The 20,955-nt window shown below is 35.5% G+C and overlaps 3 protein-coding genes across 3 annotated transcripts; 2 read left to right on the forward strand and 1 right to left on the reverse strand.

Annotated features, from left to right (window-relative positions):
• Positions 1-1,227: 1,227 nt before the first annotated feature.
• Positions 1,228-2,160, forward strand: LOC119819696 (olfactory receptor 8I2). The gene has a single exon (XM_038338030.1). It carries the CDS (start codon positions 1,228-1,230, stop codon positions 2,158-2,160), a length of 933 nt encoding a protein of 310 aa, XP_038193958.1.
• A 5,326-nt stretch (positions 2,161-7,486) lies between these two features.
• LOC119818792 (olfactory receptor 8H1-like) lies at positions 7,487-8,449 on the forward strand. The gene has a single exon (XM_038336569.1). The coding sequence runs from the start codon at positions 7,487-7,489 to the stop codon at positions 8,447-8,449; it is 963 nt and encodes a 320-aa protein (XP_038192497.1).
• A 9,120-nt stretch (positions 8,450-17,569) lies between these two features.
• LOC119818793 (olfactory receptor 1102-like) lies at positions 17,570-18,557 on the reverse strand. The gene is given in 2 exon segments (XM_038336570.1): positions 17,570-18,526; positions 18,528-18,557. Coding segments are annotated over 2 exon segments (987 nt in total).
• Positions 18,558-20,955: the final 2,398 nt, after the last annotated feature.

Below are 20,955 nucleotides of genomic sequence, written 5' to 3' on the forward strand. Positions count from 1 at the left end.
AGACAAGGAGAATGCTGCCATTGTAAAACTTTATACTAAATAAGCAAGTAAATACACAGGAACACATGTTTTAAGGAGGCACATTATTAAATGATTAGGTAGGTGCAATAGAAAGAGACCCTTTGGCACAGTGTGTTAAATATAAAAAGAAATTTGCATTAACTGGATAAGCTACTTTCACTTTTATTTATTTGTTAGTGCATTGAAAAAGAAGCTTCTCCTGTTTGCGTGAGATTGTCTTCAATGTTTTGGTTTAAAAAAATTTTTTTTTCAGATTTTTCGTTACTGCTTTGGGAACGACTCACGAACGAAGAACTTGTTATGTCATGTGGAAATGTATACTGGATGTAATCACGCTCTTGATATTCTCAGGTGAAAGAACTGGAACTATGTTATACATTCAAGTCTGCAGCTACCAAAATCATCAACAGAAAAGCTAAGTGACAGAAAATAGAGAAGCATGAACAATTTTTATGAAAATGAAATGTGGGCTGGATGTTTATAGTTTTCCATTATGAAAGCTATCTGAAATGTACTGAGTCTGAGATAACATTAGGTGTGCTCATCTTGTCCATAAGTTGTAAGTTACATGTTAAAAACTTATTAATCAAAAATTAAATTATAATTAAGCACATGAATCACAGCTTCTTTTTGAAAGCAGACTAAGACTTAATAAATAAATCTATTGAATGGTTGATTCCAATAAATAAACTGACAAGGGTAAACTTTTGTCCCAGTGATAGAGTTTGATAAACAACAGTAAATTTAGCAGGAATATCTTGTAACTACTGTGGTCACGAGGCATTAAAACATTCAAAACTCTACATAAACCTTCATTTGGATATCCATTAGCATTTTCCATTTGCTTTAAAATAAGTCAAAGGCTAGAGATGTAGCTCAGAGGGTAAGAGCACCTTCTGCTCCTTCAGAGGAGCCTGGTGAACGCCACCCATATTAGACAGCTCTTCAACTCACACATTTCCGACAGTCCCTTCTGGACTTTACAGATACCTGTGTTTAGGTCCACACACATACACACACAAATAAGGAATTAAAATATGTGAAAAATAATAAAAACCATAACATCTTTCAACATTTACTACCTATTCATTTTGATCTCAATGCTGGAGGCAAAGATAACACTGATTCTAGGAACTTCTGTCTTGAATGTTTCTTTAAATTTTCTTACTGTTTATTCAAGGTAAATCAATAGTTGAGTTATCAAAAATGGCAGAGAATAATTTCACAGAAGTGACACTCTTCATATTCAGTGGATTTTCAGATCATCCAGAATTACAAGTCAGTCTGTTCTTAATTTTCCTTTTCATCTATCTCTTCACCGTCTTGGGCAATATTGGGCTAATCATGTTAATAAGGATTGACTCTCAGCTTCACACGCCTATGTACTTCTTCCTCAGCAATTTAGCATTCATTGACATATTTTATTCCTCCACGGTAACACCAAAGTCACTAGTCGATTTCCAGTCCCCACAGAAATCAATTTCCTTTGTAGGCTGCTTTGTTCAAATGTACTTCTTTGTTGGTTTGGTGTGCAGTGAGTGTTTCCTTCTGGGTTCCATGGCCTATGATCGCTATGTAGCAATCTGCAATCCCTTGCTATATTCTGTGATCATGTCCCAGAAGGTATGTAACTGGCTGGGGGTGATACCATATGTGATTGGATTCACAAACTCTCTGATCTCCATCTGTGTGATAAGCAGTTTGCCGTTCTGTGATTCCTATGTCAATCATTTCTTCTGTGACACCACAGCTCTTTTAGCCCTGTCCTGTGTAGATGTCTTCAGCACAGAAATGGTGATCTTTGTCTTAGCTGGTTTCACACTCCTTAGTTCTCTCCTCATAATCGCTTCCACTTACCTCGTCATCATCTCAGCCATCCTGAAGATCCAGTCAGCCGTTGGTAGGTGGAAGGCCTTTTCTACCTGTGCCTCCCACCTCACAGGGGTCACTGTCTTCTATGGCTCCTTGATTTTCACCTATTTGCAACCTGATAACACATCATCACTGACCCAGGCACAGGTGGCATCTGTGTTCTACACTATTGTCATTCCAATGCTGAATCCACTGATCTACAGTTTAAGGAACAAAGATGTGAAAAATGCTCTCCTGAGAGTCATCCACAGGAAACTTTTTCTATGACAAATCATGCACATTGCAAATAATAAGAGATCTGGGCCATTTGAAATAGTTACTTCAATGGTCAGGAAATTGTAGAGTTAACATTAGTTTACTGAGATCTTAGTGTCTTAAAATTTGTGATATGAATCATTATTTTATTTGTTTATGGGATATACCAAATACTTCAAGGTCATTTAGCTCACAAATTGTTCATGTAATAAAAGTATACAAGGTGATTAAAAGACATATTTCATTAAACACACTATCACACTAAGGCATAAACCTTTTTTATAAATTATTTTATATATGAGTGTTTTACCTATTTGAGTATAAGTGCACCACTATGTATGTTCCTGGTGCACATGGAGGCCAGAGGACTACATCCCATCTCCTGGCAATACGGATGGTTGTGAGCTACCATATGGATGCTGTGTCCTTGAGGAACAGAATTTTGACCATTTGCACATAACAGTTATAGTTTTTCTCCATTTAGCTGTAAAACATTCTTGTGCCTTAGTCACAGACTTATGCTCAGTTGAATTGCAACCTTTCTACTTTGTTATTGTGCAGAGTGATGTACATTTAGTAAAATTCTACCTATATTTATTTTTATATTTATTTGGCATGATTATAGAGTTTTAGAAGATTGTTTAAGTGTGTTAAAATTACATTTCTAGGATAGTCTTGAAATATTTTAATAATGCAATGCATTTGGCAAAACTCTATATAAATATATTCCTTCTGCCAATGTAGCTTCAATTTGTCTTTCCTTTGTGAAGGAATATAAAGAGGGATTGTGTGAACAAATAATTATATGCTATGTTTATCATCTAAATTATAGACATTTCTTTTGTAGTTATTGCAATATTATATTTTAAATGAGTATCTCATAAAGAGAATTTATTTTCATTTTTATAAAGATAGATGTTTGTATTCATGTGTATTGTTGCATATGCAAATAATTTCAAAAACTAATTTGTATTAATAAATGTTTATGTCTATTATTCTGCTTCTTGTGATTGACATTATACCACCTGTCTCTACCCAGGAGTGAAAGACATAGTTGCTTTATTTCTCCTCATGAGAGTAACATGTATTAACTGTCAAAATTATATTTAAATATCCAAATATGATCTTTTAAGATATTTAGCTTCTTTAGGCACTTTCCACCCATTTGTATTCCATTTTTCTTTTACCTCTGTAGCCTGCAGGACTGACTTTCATAAGTTTGTCTATTTCTATTATTCAGTCACTTCTTTTGCTTTACTACTCAAGATCTCTTGCTCTTTCCTATACTAGATGATGAAGATGACAATATTTACATTGTGTACCACACCATCAGGGTGTTAGATTTCTCCTAGTTGTTGAACAGTGAGAAAAGACATTCAGTTTAAAATATGAAGCAATCCCACTGTTGGGAATTTACCCAAGAGATGCCCAATCATATTACAAAAGCATTTGTTCAACTATGTTTATAGCAGCATTATTTGTAATAGCCAGAACCTGGAAACAACCTAGATGCCCTTCAGTGGAAGAATGGATGAATAAAGTGTGGAATATATACATATTAGAGTACTACTCGGCGGTAAAAAACAATGACATCTTGAATTTTGCATGCAAATGGATGGAAATAGAAAACACCATCCTGAGTGAGGTAACCCAGGCCCAAAAAGATGAACATGGGTTATACTCACTCATAATTGGTTTCTAGCCATAAATAAAGGACATCAAGCCTATAATTCGTAAAAAATCCTAGAGAAGCTAAATAAGAAGGTAAATCCAAAGAAAAACATATAGTTATTTTCCTGGATATTGGAAGTAAACAAGATTGCCGGACAAAAAATGGGAACTTGGGGGTGGGGTGGGATGGGGGATGGGGGGTTGGGGAGAGAAAAGTGTGAAGTGGAGGATGGGAAGAGCTTGGGGGAATAGGATTGTTGGGATATAGGAAGGGTGGATATGGGAACAAGGAATTATATATCTTAGTTAAGGGAGCCATTCTAGGGTTGGCAGAGACTTGACTCTAGAGGGGTTCCCAGGTGTCCAGGAAGACGCCCCCAGCTAGTTCCTTGGGCAGCTGAGGAGAGGGTGTCAGAAATGTCAAGATCCTATTGCCATATTCATGAATATCTTGCATATCACCATAGAACCTTCACCTGGCACTGGATGGAGAAAATGACAGAGCCCCACATAGAAGCACCGGACTGAGCTCCCAAGGTCCTGATGAGGAGCAAAAGGAGGGAGATCATGAGCAAGGAAGTCAGGACCGTGAGGGGTGCGTTTACCCATTGAGATGGTGGGACAGAACTAACGGGAGACCACCAAGTCCAGTTGGAATGGGACTGATGGAACAGGGGACCAAACCGGACTCTCTGAATGTGGCTGACAGTGGAGGAGGACTGAGAAACCAAGGACATCGGCGATGAGCTTGAAATCTACAGCATGGACAGGCTCACTGTGAGCCTTGTCAGTTTGGTTGCTCACCTTCCTGGACTTAGGGGGAGCTGGGAGGACCTTGGACTAAACATAGTGAAGGGAACCCTGATGGCTCTTTGGCTTGGAGAGGGGTGGAGTGGGGGTATGGGTGGAAGGGAGGGGAGGGAAGGGGGAGGAGGAGGGGAGGAGATGGAAATTTTTAATAAAAAATGAGAAAAAAAATTTTAAAAATGAATTTTTTTTGTAATTTTAAATATAAACTGAGGTTATAATATTGATTATAATATAACAAAATTAAGTAAATAGCCAGGCGGTGGTGGTATACACCTTTAATCCCAGCACATAGTAAACAGAGGCCGGTAGATTTTTGTGAGTTGTAACCTAGCATGGTCAACAAAATAGATGCCAGGACAGTCAGGAGGACTATTACAGAGAGAAACTCTGTCTCAAAATACAAAATGAACAAACAAAAAATTAAGTAAATATATAAATGTATGCTCCATTAATATCATGTATCCACAAAGAGAAAATAATTGAGTCAAGTTAAAATTATGTTAGAAAAATATCAAGAATAAATTTGAATTTGAATTTCTTACTTTTGAGAAATCTGTTGTACTTTGTTTCTGATTAATGTGTCTACTCTTATGAGGAAAAAACATGCTTTTAAATCCCCACAATACGGAATTATATTTATTTTTACATGAGGTATTAAATAATTATTTCTAGAACATTTCTTCTCACCCTAAAAAAGGACCTTATGTCATTATTATGCAATGTAAAAACTCTATTATGTCAGCTTAACAAAGTTAACTTTTTGATTAAAAGTATGAGGAAAGAAGACCAAGTGAGAGTAAAGTTCAGAATAGAGATTCTGAGAGAACAAACCATTGCTCATTTGCACTTGAACTTTTGACATTGCAAGTATGCCAAGCACATTCCCCTGGAAACTGGTCCCTAAGGACAGTCTCCTGTTGAATGATCTCCAGTGTTGGTTATATGAGGAGCTTTGTCACAACAGGATGAGAGGCAATGCATTACTCTAGTCTGAGTTTTAAGTATTTGACATAACTTGGAGACCAGTTTCTAATTAAAAATTTTATTTGCGCAGAATAAAAAAAAATGTTGTAGGCTGTTTTCATTGAAAATTTTTAATAAAAATGAATTCACAAAAATCTAAAAATAACCACTCCAAGGAAAACAAACATTACATTATAGAAAAGTACAAGTCATTTAAAAGCTTTTAGAATTTATACAACAAAAAATTTTAATGTTGAAACATTTCTCAACTATAGTTGAGGAAGACATATCCTGACAATCGTTCACTCACAGTAAGTATCCTCAAGTATAGATGTTTCTAGACCATTTTATTTAGGTCTTATCTTGAACAGTATTGGTATTTGCAAAATAAAAATGAAGGGCTGTCAAAGTCAGGGTTTGCCCTCAATGTAAATGTATTGAAGTATCTTTTATTAGGTTTAGATTGATGAAGTATTATAATACCTATATTCTAATTTACCACAATAAGTTAAGTGAAAATTGAAATTTATTTATAATGTGTTAAATAATTTTGTGCTTAAAGAGAAATTAAATGATATGCTATAAATGTTACCTACTATTATTGATTAGTTATAAAGCCTGATTATGATTTCTTTAAAATGATATAAATTACTTGGTTAAGAATCTGGAAGAATCACAGTACTTTAATTGTTCTTCCTTGAAGAAACTTTTCTAAGCTCCTTTTTTAAAAAATGAAACACGTAGGTATCTATAATATTTGTGGTGTCACATACTCATGAATATTAAAACTGATCAGCAAGAATAGCACTGTAAACAAAAACTTCCTTCTAATTTTGGGATAGATCATATTTGTACTTCAAAATGCTTAATTCAAACTTTTAGCTTTAGCTCCATACAAGTATTTATTAAGATTTTAATTAAAGAGATAAAGTGATAGATCGGTTGTTAAGAACACTGGTTGTTGTTCTTCTCAAGAACTTGAGTTTAATTCAGAGCACCCACCTAGTAGATCATAACTAACAGTAACCACAGTTCCAGAGGATCTGACATCCTCCTCTCCCTTCCCACACACTGCAGAAACATGGTGCATAAACCTACATTCAGGCAAAACACTCATAAGCATAAATAGAAACTTTAATTAATATACCACATTGACAAAGAAATAATATGTCCCACATTAAATGTCTAGAGAATGAAATAATCATTTGTGATTGATTTTCTTTTAAGACCACACATTTTTCAACTTTATAATGTGAAAACTGTTCCCCTCATAGTTATGAGGTAACTAAAAAGAAAGAGCATAAGAAGGTAAAAGATGTATAAATTCACTAGGTGAACAGTTATATGTTGTACCATTTCAATTGTATTTCAACATTAAGTTCAAATTTTAAGTAAAAGGAAGTAGAACAGAGATGATGAAGTGAAATGCCATCTTCTATCATATCAAGCTCAAAATAAATATTAAACGTTGGTGTTTTATTTCATGGGTTGAAAAAATTGTGTTTGTGACAAGGAATGATTTTTTTAAATCTTCTTCATCTTGTAAAACTATAATGCTAATGTTGTACCCCTACTTCAACACACACACTTTACAACTTGTGTGTACACAAAGGTCCTGTTATATTCTAGGAAATTTTAAGTAGACAACCCCTCCTTGTTTTCCTTCATTTTCTTGGCAAGAATTCTTTAAACCTAAGTAATCTTGAAAGACTGTGATTTCAAACCCCTACCAATGGTGACAATATCAGAGGCCACCTGTCTTAGACCAAGTTCACCTTCTGCCTTGGGATGCTTTGTTCTTCCAAGCACAGATTCTTGATTAAGAGAATATTAATGCAAACACAGCTACTACTAAAATCACTTTTGATTTCTCATCAGTTTAGGATCATCCACTATGAACCCCTGGAATTACACAGATGAGCCTGATTTCATCCTCACAGGACTGACGAGTTTTAAGGAGATCCAACTGGCACTCTTTGCGCTGTTTCTCCTGATATACTTGGTCACTGTGCTGGGGAACACAGGCATGATATGTATCATTCATCTAGATGCCCAGCTTCACACTCCAATGTATTTCTTCCTCACCCATCTATCATTTCTTGATCTCAGCTACTCAACCGTCATCACACCTAAAACCTTAGAAAACCTACTGACTTCCGTAAAGAACATTTCCTTCATGGGGTGTTTTACTCAGTTGTACTTCTTCGTCTTGTTTGCTGGTGCTGAGTGTTTTCTTCTTTCCTCCATGGCCTATGACCGCTATGTAGCTATATGCAACCCTCTACACTACCCAGTTATTATGTCTAAAAGACGCTGCCGTGCCCTCCTTACTTGTTCCTACATGATTGGAGTTTTTGATTCTTCTGTCAACATGCTCTGTCTAAGCAGGTTGAGTTTCTGCGGCTCCCATGCCATCAATCACTTTTTCTGTGACACACCCGCAATACTAGCCCTGTCCTGCAGTGACACCTACACCATTGAAATGATAATAATCATTGTCTCTAGCTCAACTCTATTGGTGTCTCTGCTCACCATATCGATGTCTTATACATCCATTCTCTCTGCCATATTGAAAATCAGTTCTACTTCAGGAAAGCGAAAGGCCTTCTCCACTTGTGCCTCTCATCTTCTGGCAGTCACCATATTTTATAGCACCACCATCTTTACTTATTTAAAACCAAAGAAGTCCTACTCCTTGGGAAAGGATCAGGTGGCTTCTGTTTTCTACACCATTGTGATCCCCATGCTGAATCCACTCATCTATAGTCTCAGGAACAAAGAGGTGAAAGGCGCTATCAGTAGAGTTATCAAGAAGAGGGAGGACCCCAGGGAGATAACAGTTGGTGCTGGTATTTAGACTCTCCTATTTCTATTTTTCCTGTTAAATCTTTTCTTGCGTTTTGTGGAAAACTTATTGAATGCTTTATTTAAATTTTTCTGGTGTTTTTCTTATGTAATACAACTAAGGAATCGTTTTTGAAATCTACATTATAGTAAAGTGAAATATATGGTGAATCTGTGGTATAAATATGTGTGTTTTAAAGGCAACTGATTGAAAAATTAGGAAAAATTATTTTCATTTTTAAAAATTATATTATGTGATATTCTGTGTATCCTGTGATTTTTAGATAAGTATAAAGCCATAACTTTTATGAAATGAAAATAAAGCATTTGATTTTAAATCTCAAAGAAGAATTCATAAAATGGCTAAATACTCTTATTTTGAATCAAGGGTTGTGAGTTTTAAACTCTAGATTCAGCATGTTTTAGCTTTTGATTATTAGGGTGCTAATAGTTTAAGGTTTAAGACTATTTCCTCTCAGACAGGAAGCACAGTCATTAGAAACATGTGTTGTTATGGTAAAAGACCCAAAATCGGCGTCCACATCTGGTGACAACCTGCTGCAATTCCAATGCCCTTTTATGATCTCCTGATCTCGTATGTTCTCAGCTACATACAGACACAGACAAACACACGCGCACGCGCGCGCACACACATACACACACACACAATCACAGATGCACAGAAATACACAAACAAGGGTAAATTTAAAGTTTAAAAGACTATTTCTTCTTTTGTATAAGATGAAGAATAACTTTAAGGTGAAGAATAACTTTAAGTTCATCTATAATAAACTTAGGCTTAGAATATTTAAGATAATCATGAAACATGGCATTGTCATTACAGAGTTTAAAATCATGCAATACTTTCAATATGCATTGCATTTTTTGAAGAATATTTTCTTGTGTCTTCCAAATTTATTTCAAATATCTTAATAGAAAAATGCATAAATAGGCAAAAAGAAAAGAAAACATATTTTTAGTTTTCATTTTGAATTGAAAACAAAATAGATAAGCATAATTAAGCTGCAAGAAAATGTTTATGTTAATTTTGGAAAGTGTGGAAAATATTAAAAATCACTAAAAAGGAGTAATGGTTTCATAATTTTTAGCAATTTTGTTTATGTTCTACTTTGTCATCTATAAATATATGTCTAAATATATACAACAATTACAAACAAATTTCTTTCATTTTTTTTCTAGTCTGTTATAGAACATCCTTTCTTCATTGAAAGGTTTAACATTTGAGAATTACTTTGTCACTGAAACTTCATATCTATGAGTTCATAGTGCATGGATAATAATCAAGGTTCTTATAACTCCTTTGATCTAAAGTGTTGCATATGGTTAGGGGATGAAAACCTTGCATCATAAGCATGATGTCTACTTCAGGCCTCCAAGTGACCATGTATATGTTTATATGCACACATATGGACACACACACAAACACACATACACACATACACACACACAGTCCATACACAGACTTAAGTAAAATAAACCTTCTTGCAAGATGACTCTAATATGTGTGCATAGGAAACATTTGAAAGATGTGCTTTGCAGTGACATATTAAACCATAGCAAACTGCCTTATTATCTTTCCTTTAGATTTGAGTTCTATTTTTTAGCAACTAAGTAAGATTCACTTTATTTTATTTTGATTTTTAAAATTATTTTTATTATTTGATCAACTAATTAATTATTTGGTTCCAAGCCTGATCACTGTTTCCCCTCCCTCCCCACTCTCCTTGAAGTCCCATATCCCAAATTCCCCTCTATCCAGTCCCTCTTTGGAGAGAAAAGTGTAGGCCTTCTATGTGTATGAGCCAGCCCTGAGATATAGAGTTGCAGCATACCTATGTAACTCCTCTCCTATTAAGGTTGGACAAGACAACTGACTAGAAGGATAGGGTCCCAAGAGCAGGTAACAGAATTAGAGACCTTCCCAGCTCCCTCTGCCAGGAAATTTTTGTGGTGTCAAGGGCCAGCTTTGGGAAAAAAAAAAAAAAAAAAAAAAAAAAAAACTTTGGCCAGAGTAGAGGCATGGGGATTTAGAAACATAGTAAAGAATATGAAGATCCAAATAAAAATAGTAAAATATGAAGAAATATATGGGATAGTATCAGAAGCTAATTCCAGTGAGTACTGAAAATTTGCCTGCCTTCAATTTCCAGGTGCTTAAAATACCCCTGACCACAAAAAGGTAGGAGTATGACAAATGACTACATTAACATGATACAAGGAATTGACCAAATGAAGGTGGGCTGCATTCATTTTTAAACATTCTTTTGCTAGAACAAAACAAGTCATGCTCACACACTAGATCAAAACATTCTGTAGGTAAACTACTCCCTGGGTAAAATCCAAATTTATCTCCATTAAGGGAACTGGAATTTAATTGGATCTTTAGACTCTTGTAGGAATGGTCTACTTCTCTATTCCTGTAGCACAAGGTCTGGCTATTAGCCACACCTGTAGACAATTACCTTGAGAGAGCAGAACTGTCTGCTAAACATCTAGGTGGGACCTTTGTTTGAGGTAGAAGCACAATAACCTTGAAGTAGCAAGAGGTAATTTTCAACTCTCTGACCTTTGGTAAACATGGAAATAGGCTCACGTTTTCAAGCTTCCCACTCTGGTTGGTAGTTCACACTCTGTGAGCCTCCATGGCCCTATGCCAGTTCACTCTGTGTGTTTTCCCATAGTGTCCTTGTTTTTCTGCCTCCTGTACTTCTTCCACCCCCTCATCCAGAGAATTTCTCAAGGTCTGTATAACATTTGACTGTAGGTCTCTGCATCTATTTCTATTAGTTTCTATGAGAAGCCTCTCTGTTGACAATTGGGCAAAGCAACCATCTATGAGTGAAGGGTCCAAGAATAAGAATATAAAAGTGGTAGGATGGGGGGATGGGGGGATGGGGGAATGGGGAGATGGGGGAATGGGGAGATGGGGGGATGGGGGGAGAAAAGTGTGAAGTGGAGGATGGGAAGAGCTTGGGGGAATAGGATGGTTGGGATATAGGAAGGGTGGATATGGGAATAAGGAATTATATATCTTAATTAAGGGAGTCATTCTAGGGTTGGCAGAGACTTGACTCTAGAGGGGTTCCCAGGTGTCCAGGAAGATGCCCCCAGCTAGTTCCTTGGGCAGCTGAGGAGAGGGTGCCAGAAATGCCCAGATCCTATTGCCATACTCATGAATATCTTGCATATCACCCTAGAACCTTCACCTGGCATTGGATGGAGAAAATGACAGAGCCCCACATAGGAGCACCGGATTGAGCTCCCAAGGTCCTAATGAGGAGCAAAAGGAGGGAGATCATGAGCAAGGAAGTCAGGACCGTGAGGAGTGCGTTTACCCATTGAGACGGTGGGACAGATCTAACGGGAGACCACCAAGTCCAGTTGGAATGGGACTGATGGAACAGGGGACCAAACCGGACTCTCTGAATGTGGCTGACGGTGGAGGAGGACTGAGAAACCAAGGACAAAGGCGATGAGCATGAACTCTACAGCATGGACGAGCTCACTGTGAGCCTTGTCAGTTTGGTTGCTCACCTTCCTGGACTTAGGGGGAGCTGGGAGGACCTTGGACTTAACATAGTGAAGGGAACCCTGATGGCTCTTTGGCTTGGAGAGGGGCGCAGTGGGGGTATGGGTGGAAGGGAGCGGAGGGAAGGGGGAGGAGGAGGGGAGGAGATGGAAATTTTTAATAGAAAAAGAGAAAAAAAATAAAATAAAATAAATAAATAATAAAAAAAGAAATCATAAAAAAGAATATAAAAGTGTAAATTCCAAAAATAAGAATGTAGAAATAAAGAAATATAAAGTTGTAAGCCTATGAGAACAGACCATCAGCAGCTTAAGGATTAACTAATAGCAGTGGGCTATTCCACTTTACAGCCCACAGCTCTATTTAAAAGGCTGACCCACCTCTCTACAGAGAGCCCAACTAACACCCTGGCCATCCTTGATTAACATAGATACAAGCTGAGTTATCTTTTAGGCGATAGTGAAAGACCCAGATAAATCCAGACCCCTCTAGCAGGAAAAACAGAGCCAAAAATCTAGCAGGAAGAGAAGAGCCAAAAATCTAGGTTAGCCAGTTCAGGGACTCTGTTTCAGGAATTTACTAAAGATAAAGTTCGATTATAATCTTGAGAATAATCTTGAGAAACAGGGAGTTACCCCTTGTGATTATCACTGGTATTTTTGGAATCTTTCAATGATCACTGGTATTTTCGGAATTTCTCAATGACGCCCTCCCTGCCCACTTTGGATTACTGGGTTGTGGCTTCTTCCCATAAATACTCCTTCTCCCAGCTACTTGGGGGTCAAACTCTCTACCCCAGTGTGGGAAATGGGTTTTGGCCCCAGTGCATTGGTTCCTGTCCTGTCAATAAACATCATACAATTGAAGCAAGGATGATCTCTTGTGAGTTCCTGGGGGTCGTGTTATCCCCAGACTTGAGTGAGAGTCTTTCAATACGTATATGACTTCTGAGTTACACATTATTCCTGTTATGTGAAACTGGCAGTATCAAAGGGGAGAGCACAGAGCTTCAGTAAACACTACCTGGAAGTACCAAGAAAGACAATAGATTAAGTACACAAACTAGTTTAACTGAAAAACTCTGTTAATGAAGACTGTAAAGGAAAGCAAATCTGTATCTGAATTGTACTTCAAGATTGTAAAAATTCCTTTATTCAGACCTATGCTTGGTACACCTTACTATAAGAAGGTGGACTCAGAAACCAACCTTTGACACAGCCTTACAGGATCCATCTGTGGTCTCAGCTAGCTGATATGCTTTTTGTGCCCCATGGAGGTTTCTTATTTTTTTTTTATTTTTTCCTGGAATCTGTTTTCTGGAATAGTTTGCTTCTGGTTTATTAGACTTCGGTGGTCTGTCCCCATCTTTGTGTGACCCCCCCCCCTTGGACCCAGCAAAGATTATTCTAAAATTTGTTAAAACTCTGATGGTTTTACTTCCATACATAAGCATGGTGTAGTTGGAAATGAAGACTGCATGTAGATTCTACTTAAAACTTTTTCTGACAGTATAGTAGACCATTTAATTTTGGAAAATTATTGGCAAAACTTACTAGTTTTTTTTTCTACAACTTAATTTCAGATGCAAATTTCTGTTCTTTAGATGGATGATATTATTAAATGCTAAGTTTTATTTTCTTTCACAGCCTCGTTAAAACTTTTACTACAAAAGTTGAAAAGAGAAAACCAGTCAAAGTACTTCCTGGTATATAATGAAATGGAATCCAGTCCTTTTAAATGCTAACTCATGCCACATCTCAAATCTCTCATTTCCTTTGCTATGCTCACTTCGTTCTAACATACTAACTCTTTCTCATGAACACTGCCATTGTTCTGTTGCAAATATTTTTTCTCATTTCTGATTTTTTTCTTCTTGAAGTCAACTGTTATTTTTGGTGTACATTTTTGTCTATTTGTTTGTAATAAGGTTCTTGCTCACTACCCTACTTAAAATTTTATTTTTCTATTTAATTTATATCCCATGGCATTTATTACCAGCTCAAATTTTGTACATTCCTTCAGTATGTTGATTGTGTTACTCTAGGACAACTAGAATTGCTCTTGCCTCTACTGGCAGAGCCTTTATTAATGTACTCGGAGACTAACAACTATGAATGGTAAGTCTAAAACAGAGAGAGATAAAACACTCTATTCATGGTTACTTCATTAGTTATATGAATGATTCTATTTTATATTTGTGAGCCCCGTCATTGTCTATCACCATTCAAATAACATCATTTTCATATGGTTATGCTAATATAATCAGACCAATCTACCTCATGAACATTGATTCAAAAATACTCAATAAAATACATGAAAACCAAATCCAAAAACAAATCAAAAAAATCCACCATGATCAATTAGATTTCATCCTTAAGATGCAGGAATGGTTCAACATATGAAAAACTGTCAATGAAATCCACCATATTAATAAACTGTAAGAAACAAACTCCTGATAATCTCATTAGATATTGAAAAATCCTTTGACAAAATCCAATGACGTTAGAGATACAAGGAACATACCTAAACATAATAAAGGCAAATTAAAGCAGACACTCATTAAGTGGAGAGGAACTCAAAGTGATGGCATTAATAAAACCAGGAACAAAACAAGGTTGTCCACTCTCCAAACCTATTCAATATAGTACTTGATGTACTAGCTAAAGTAATAAGACAAAAAAGGCAATCAAGGGGTTACAAGTGGAAAGAAAGAAGTCAAACTTTTGCTATTTGCAGATGACTGCTGTGGGAGCACATTATGCTCCTTCAGCTAATAGCCTTTAAGATACCAGCCCACTTGAGCATGGTCTCTCTTAGTTTAAAAAGCAGTTGGAACCATGCACCTTTTTTCTCTTGCTTCCAGCTCCTGTTCCAGATGCTGGACTCTGTTCCTGTTTGCGTGAAGAGGACTGTTGTTTAGGATGGTGATCTGTAAGTTGTCCCCTTAAATAAATAACCAATTTATTATCCTAATTCTGAACTGGTGTGTGATTGTTTTACGGCATCAGATGACAGCATAGTATACATAAGTGACCCCAAAAGCTCTACCAGAGAACACCTGCAGCTGATAAAAACCTTCAATAATGTAGCAAGATACAAGAATAACTCAGAAAAATCAGTAGACCTCCTATATACAAATGATAAATGGGCCAAGAAAGAAACCAAAGAAACATCACTCTTTACAATAGCCACAAACAACATAAAATGTCTTGGAATAACTCTAAGCAAAAAAGAAAAAGACTTGTATAAAAAGAACTTTAAGACTTTGAAGAAAGAGATTGAAGAAGATATCAGAAAATGGAAAGATCTTCCATGTTCTTGGATAGGCAGGATCAACATAATAAAACTAGCAATCTTGCCAAAAGCAATCTATAATTCAATGCAATCCCCATCAAAATCCCAACACAATTCTTCACAGACCTCAAAAGAACAATACCCAACTTCATATTGAAAAACAACAAACTCTGATAGCTAAAACAATACTGTACAATAAAGTAACTTCAGGAGGCATCACCAATCCTGACTTCAAGTTCTACTGTAGACCCATAGTCATAAAAACAGCTTGGTATTGGCATAAAAACAGACAAGTGGATCAATGGAATCAAATTAAAGACCCTGACATTAATCACATACCTACGAACACCAGGTTTTTGACAAAGACACCAAAAGTGTACAATGGGAAAAAGAAAGCATCTTCAACAAATGATACTGACATAACTTGTCAATATGTAGAAGATCACAAATATGGAAATACCTATCACCATGCACAATACTGGATCAAAGATCTCAACATAAATCCAGAAGAGAAAGTAGGAAATAGTCTTGAACTGATTATCACAGAAGACCACTTCACTTCCTAAATATAACACAAGAAGCATGGATGCTGAGAACAGAAATAAATACATGGAATCTCGTGAACCTGAAAAGCCTCTGTAAGGCAAAAACACCATAAATAAGACAAAATGACATCCTATATAACAGGAAAAGATCTTCACCAACCCCACATCCAATATAGGTCTTTTCTCAAAATTATATAAAGAATGTAACTAACTAGACAACAAAACACCAAATAATTATATTAAAATATGGAGTACAGATATTAATAAAGATTTGTCAACAGAAGCATCTCAAATGGCCAGAACACATTTAGGAAATTTCTCAAAATCCTTAGTCATTCAGGAAATACAAATCAAAATGACACTGAGATACCATCTTATACATGTCAGAATAGTTAAGATAAAACACAATAATGACAGCTTATATTATAGAGAACGTGGAGTAAGGGGAATGATTTTTCCCTGCTGGTGTGAGTGAAAGATTCTACAGCCACTTTGTAAATCAGTATGATAGTTTCTCAGAAAATTGGAAATTAATCTACCTCAAGACCTAGCACTATCACTCTTGGGAATATACCCATAGCATGATTAATAATACCACAAAGACAGTTGCTCAACAATATTCATAGCAGCATTATTTGTAATAGTGAGAACGTTGAAACAACCTAGATTCACCTCAAAGGAAAAATGGATAAAGAAAGTGTGCATTTATACAATTGTGTATTATTCAGTGTTTAAAAAACAATGACATCATGAAATTTGAAGGCAAATAAATGGAACTAGAAAATATTATCCTGAATGAGGTAATTCATTGGTATGTAAAATCAATAAGAGAGTAAAGTTAAAAAATAATTCATTATTTAAACCAATTTGGAATAAAAATAAATAAAGCAAAATAAATATGGCAGGTGTATTCTTGAGTTTAAGTGAATATTTTCTCCATATTATGGGGCTTTTATTGAGTATGAATGTGCTTTGTGGAATTATAACAAAAGCAAGATTATTTCTTATACATACAGTAAAAGATAGGATTGGGAACTGAACAAAAACTTTGAGCATAAAAAGAAATATTATTTCATTAAAGCACTACAACTGTACAGATAAACAAATGCCAGTTTGTTCTACAGAAGCCGATTTAAAAACCTTGTTTTGAAAAACCAAAAAATAAAAGAAGCAATTAAGGTTATTATTTTGGTCTATTCTTTATTCGTATAGCAAATAAAGAGAAATCTCAATAATATCACTAAATAGTATCAGTTATATTTTAGAGTTTCTATTCTATCTCTATGATTGAAGAGTTAAAGGAAAAGATTTTATAGGAACAAACCTACAATTTAAAGTCAATAGCACAATATAATGTTCACATGATGAGTTTGAGGAATACAAGAAATATTGTGCTGGTGCAGCAAACATTTCTTAGAAAGAAAAAAGAAAGAAATTAAGCTAATGTGTTTCAATAATCAATATCAGAAATTGCAAACCAAATATTCCTAATGTAAATAATTTATGACATATACAGCAAAGGTGGAGTTACTTGAAGACTATCAGTAGGATCTTAAGTATATCAATAGTTAATTTACATTTCAATTTAAACATAGATATAGAAATCATATGCTAGAATTTATACACATTATATTCAAATTAATTAATGTTTTTTGGGATAATGTTAGGCATATAAGGCACAGGACATTCATATATTATGTAAATATAAGCCAACGTGAGCTTTTAGGTTTGTTCAACTCCATTTTTAAAATGTATTTTTCTTCATGAAGCAATTTTTCTTAAGCAACTTTCTCATTGCCTCTTTTACGTCTTTGTTTCTCAAACTGTAGATGATGGGATTCAGCATGGGAATAACAATGGTATATAATGTTGACACTACCATGTCGTGTTCGAGGGTGTAGTTGGAACTTGGTCTCACATACATAAAGAGGATTGTCCCATGGAAAATGGACACTCCTGTTAGGTGAGCCCCACATGTAGAAAAAACTTTCCTCCTCCCTTCAGATGAATTAATCTTCAGAATGGCGAACAGAATAAAACCATAGGAGACTAGGACAATAAAGATGGTAACTAGCTCAATGGAGCCTGCACAGTAAAAGAGAAGAAGTTGATTTAAGTGAGTGTCAGAACAAGAAATTGCGAGCAACGGAGGAATATCACAGAAGACATGCCTGATTTCATTGGATCCACAGAAAGAAAGGCTAAAAGTCGCCACTGTGTGTATAATAGCATGCATAATTCCACCAGCATATGAAGCAATAATGAGTGGCACATAGACCCTGGGTGACATCCTTACTGTATACAGAAGTGGATTGTAGATAGCCAAGTAGCGGTCATAAGCCATTGCTGCCAAAAGGAAACATTCTGTGGTTCCAAATGTAACAAAAAGAAGCATCTGCATTGCACATCCGACAAGTGAAATGGATTTATTTTTTGAAAGAAAATTTACCAACATTTTGGGAGTCAGTACTGTAGAAAAGCAAGCGTCCAACAATGACAAAACAGTTAGAAAATAGTACATGGGGGTGTGAAGCCGTGAATCCTCAATGACCAATGTAACCAATCCCAGATTTCCAATCAAAGTTACAAGGTATATTGTGAGAAATAATATAAATAAGAATATTTTCATGTCAAAATCATCTGTGAATCCCAGGAGTATAAACACTGTGATTTCAGTCACATTGTTCATCTGAGTTTTTTTCTGCATTCTTATATGATGGAGTCCTTGTCATTTCTGGCTTTACTTGCAGATTCTAAAAGCAACACCCTGTAAATGTTAAGTCAGCAAAATCATGCACTCATGGTCATATTTTGAAACATCATTTGTCTTAATTGAGACAGTTATTAAATACAATGAGTCTGAGTAGATGCATTATTTTGCTTAAATAAATTTAAGGAAGGTGATATTTCTGTTATTGAATAAATTTATCAGGTTAAAAAATAGCCAGTGCAATTTTGTGAACTCCAATTGCCTCCACCATACAAACACCTTCATTATTATATTTTATTAAAATTCAGAGAGCCTCAGTATAACCATATATGATTGATAGAGGGAATTGTCATAATATTCTTATTTTTGAAAAGTAATCACCTTTTTATTATGAGTTGAGATCAACTTAGAAAATAAAATGAGAATCATTTAGTAACTACTCTCGGTTGACTAGGAGTGAAGTAGTATGTATTCACATTTCTGTACCACGTTTTCTCACCAAAGCGTCTACACTTCTGTTTTCTTATACTTATTCCTTCCCATTAGCACAGGAGGCTCAGTGATGGACAGAGAATGAATGTTCTTTGAAAGTTCCTTGCTATAAATTGTTGTTGTTAACTTATCACAATTTATCCTGGCTTTCAAATTAATACTAATGTCAGATTTATTGCTTCATATGCTAATTATTATTAATGAAAAGTCCTTGAAATACTTGTCTTAAAAACTGATTCACAGCCACATCACAAAAAAAAAATATATTATGGCTCTGAACGGTTTCTGAAACACTATGAATAATAATTTACTCAAAAAATACCAAGAGAATTTATTCACACGTAGTAATTTGTTCTTGAAGTAAGAAAACCAAAATATATGGCACAAACTTATTGCTAGTGAAATGCTAATCACTCTTCTCTGAAGAATATTTCTGATGTTGGAATGAAGATACTAAATCCCACATCATTTCCAACAAGATTTTCAAATGAAGAATGACAGTGCAGATCAGTGGTAGGATGTTTAGCCAGCAATCAGGAGCCCAGATTCAGTTCCGAGTATGATTTTCCTGATGGAAAGAAGCTATTCTAAAGAGATGTTTGTGTTTCTCAATCTATCACTCTAGTAAAACAAAGGACCTCAAAGAACTGATTCTTGGAGAAGGAAAATGTACCAGCTAGAGAGAGAACCTGTCACCATGAAATCAATCTCTTACAACGCTAGCAACCTGTCACAGTAGGATGAGCCTACAGCCCTAAGAGTGATCTGACCATAGCTTATGGCGGCCACTCAGATATGACTGTACCTCTGGTTCTCTGTTTAAGTTATGCAGGACTCTGAAGAAGGTTGGAGGGACGGGTCACAGCATTTCTTTTTTCTTCTTCCCAGTGTGGCCACAATGAATGCATTTGCTTTTCCTGCTTTTTTTTTTTTTTTTTTTTGCTATTAATTTGGCTCTCTAGAATGGGTAGCTGAACTTGACTACCTGGGCCACATTCTGCGACACTAAATTTGGTAACACCAATTCTGAAAATAGAAAGTCAAACAAGAACGTTGACAAAATGTTCAGAACTGGGAGACTTTTTCTTTTAGCAAGACATACTCACCTACATTTATTTACCAGAAAAACTATCTACTATTCATCCAAATATATACTATTTAATTTAATACTAAACATACTATATTTTGTCACACAAAGGCTTAAAAAGGAAAAGAAGAGAGTTAAAAAAGCAATTGAAAATTATTCCTGGCTTCTAAAGGAACTTCTTTTGTAGAATATTTTTCTTTTTTTAAATATTTATTTAAAAATTATTTATTTATTCATTCACTCAGTTATTTATTTATTTATTTATTATGTATACATTATTCTGTCTGTGTGTATGACCGCAGGCCAGAAGAGGGCACCAGACCTCGTTACACATGGTTGTGAGCCACCATGTGGTTGCTGGAAATTGAACTCAGGACCTTTGGCAGAGCAGGCAATGCTCTTAACCTCTGAGCCATCTCTCCAGTCCTAGAATATTTTTCTAATAACTTTTCTAATACTTGTAAACAATAGATTTATAGGTGTAGGGTTATGAATAAAGAAATAAAGCACTAATTATTTCTCATAGATTGTCAGAGCTCTTAACTTTAAAATGTAAACAAAATTCTAATTTCATGGAAAATTAAGACAACTCATGCATTATACTTAGTCATATATAAACAATTTTTAAATAAATATGCACATGTAAACACACACACACACACACACACACACACACATCTTTGAGTGGATGTGAACTGGCAACCAGGGTGCCAGAGTTGAATCTGTGGGAGCTGGTTGTGAGTTAACTTACGTTAGTCCTGTGAATTGAACTCTGTAAGATCAGTAAGCAATCTTAAAAATGGACACATCTCTGTAATCCCTAATGCTTATATTAATAAAA

Source organism: Arvicola amphibius, chromosome 7, assembly GCF_903992535.2.
Source record: "Arvicola amphibius chromosome 7, mArvAmp1.2, whole genome shotgun sequence".
Taxonomy (NCBI): Eukaryota; Metazoa; Chordata; class Mammalia; order Rodentia; family Cricetidae; genus Arvicola; species Arvicola amphibius.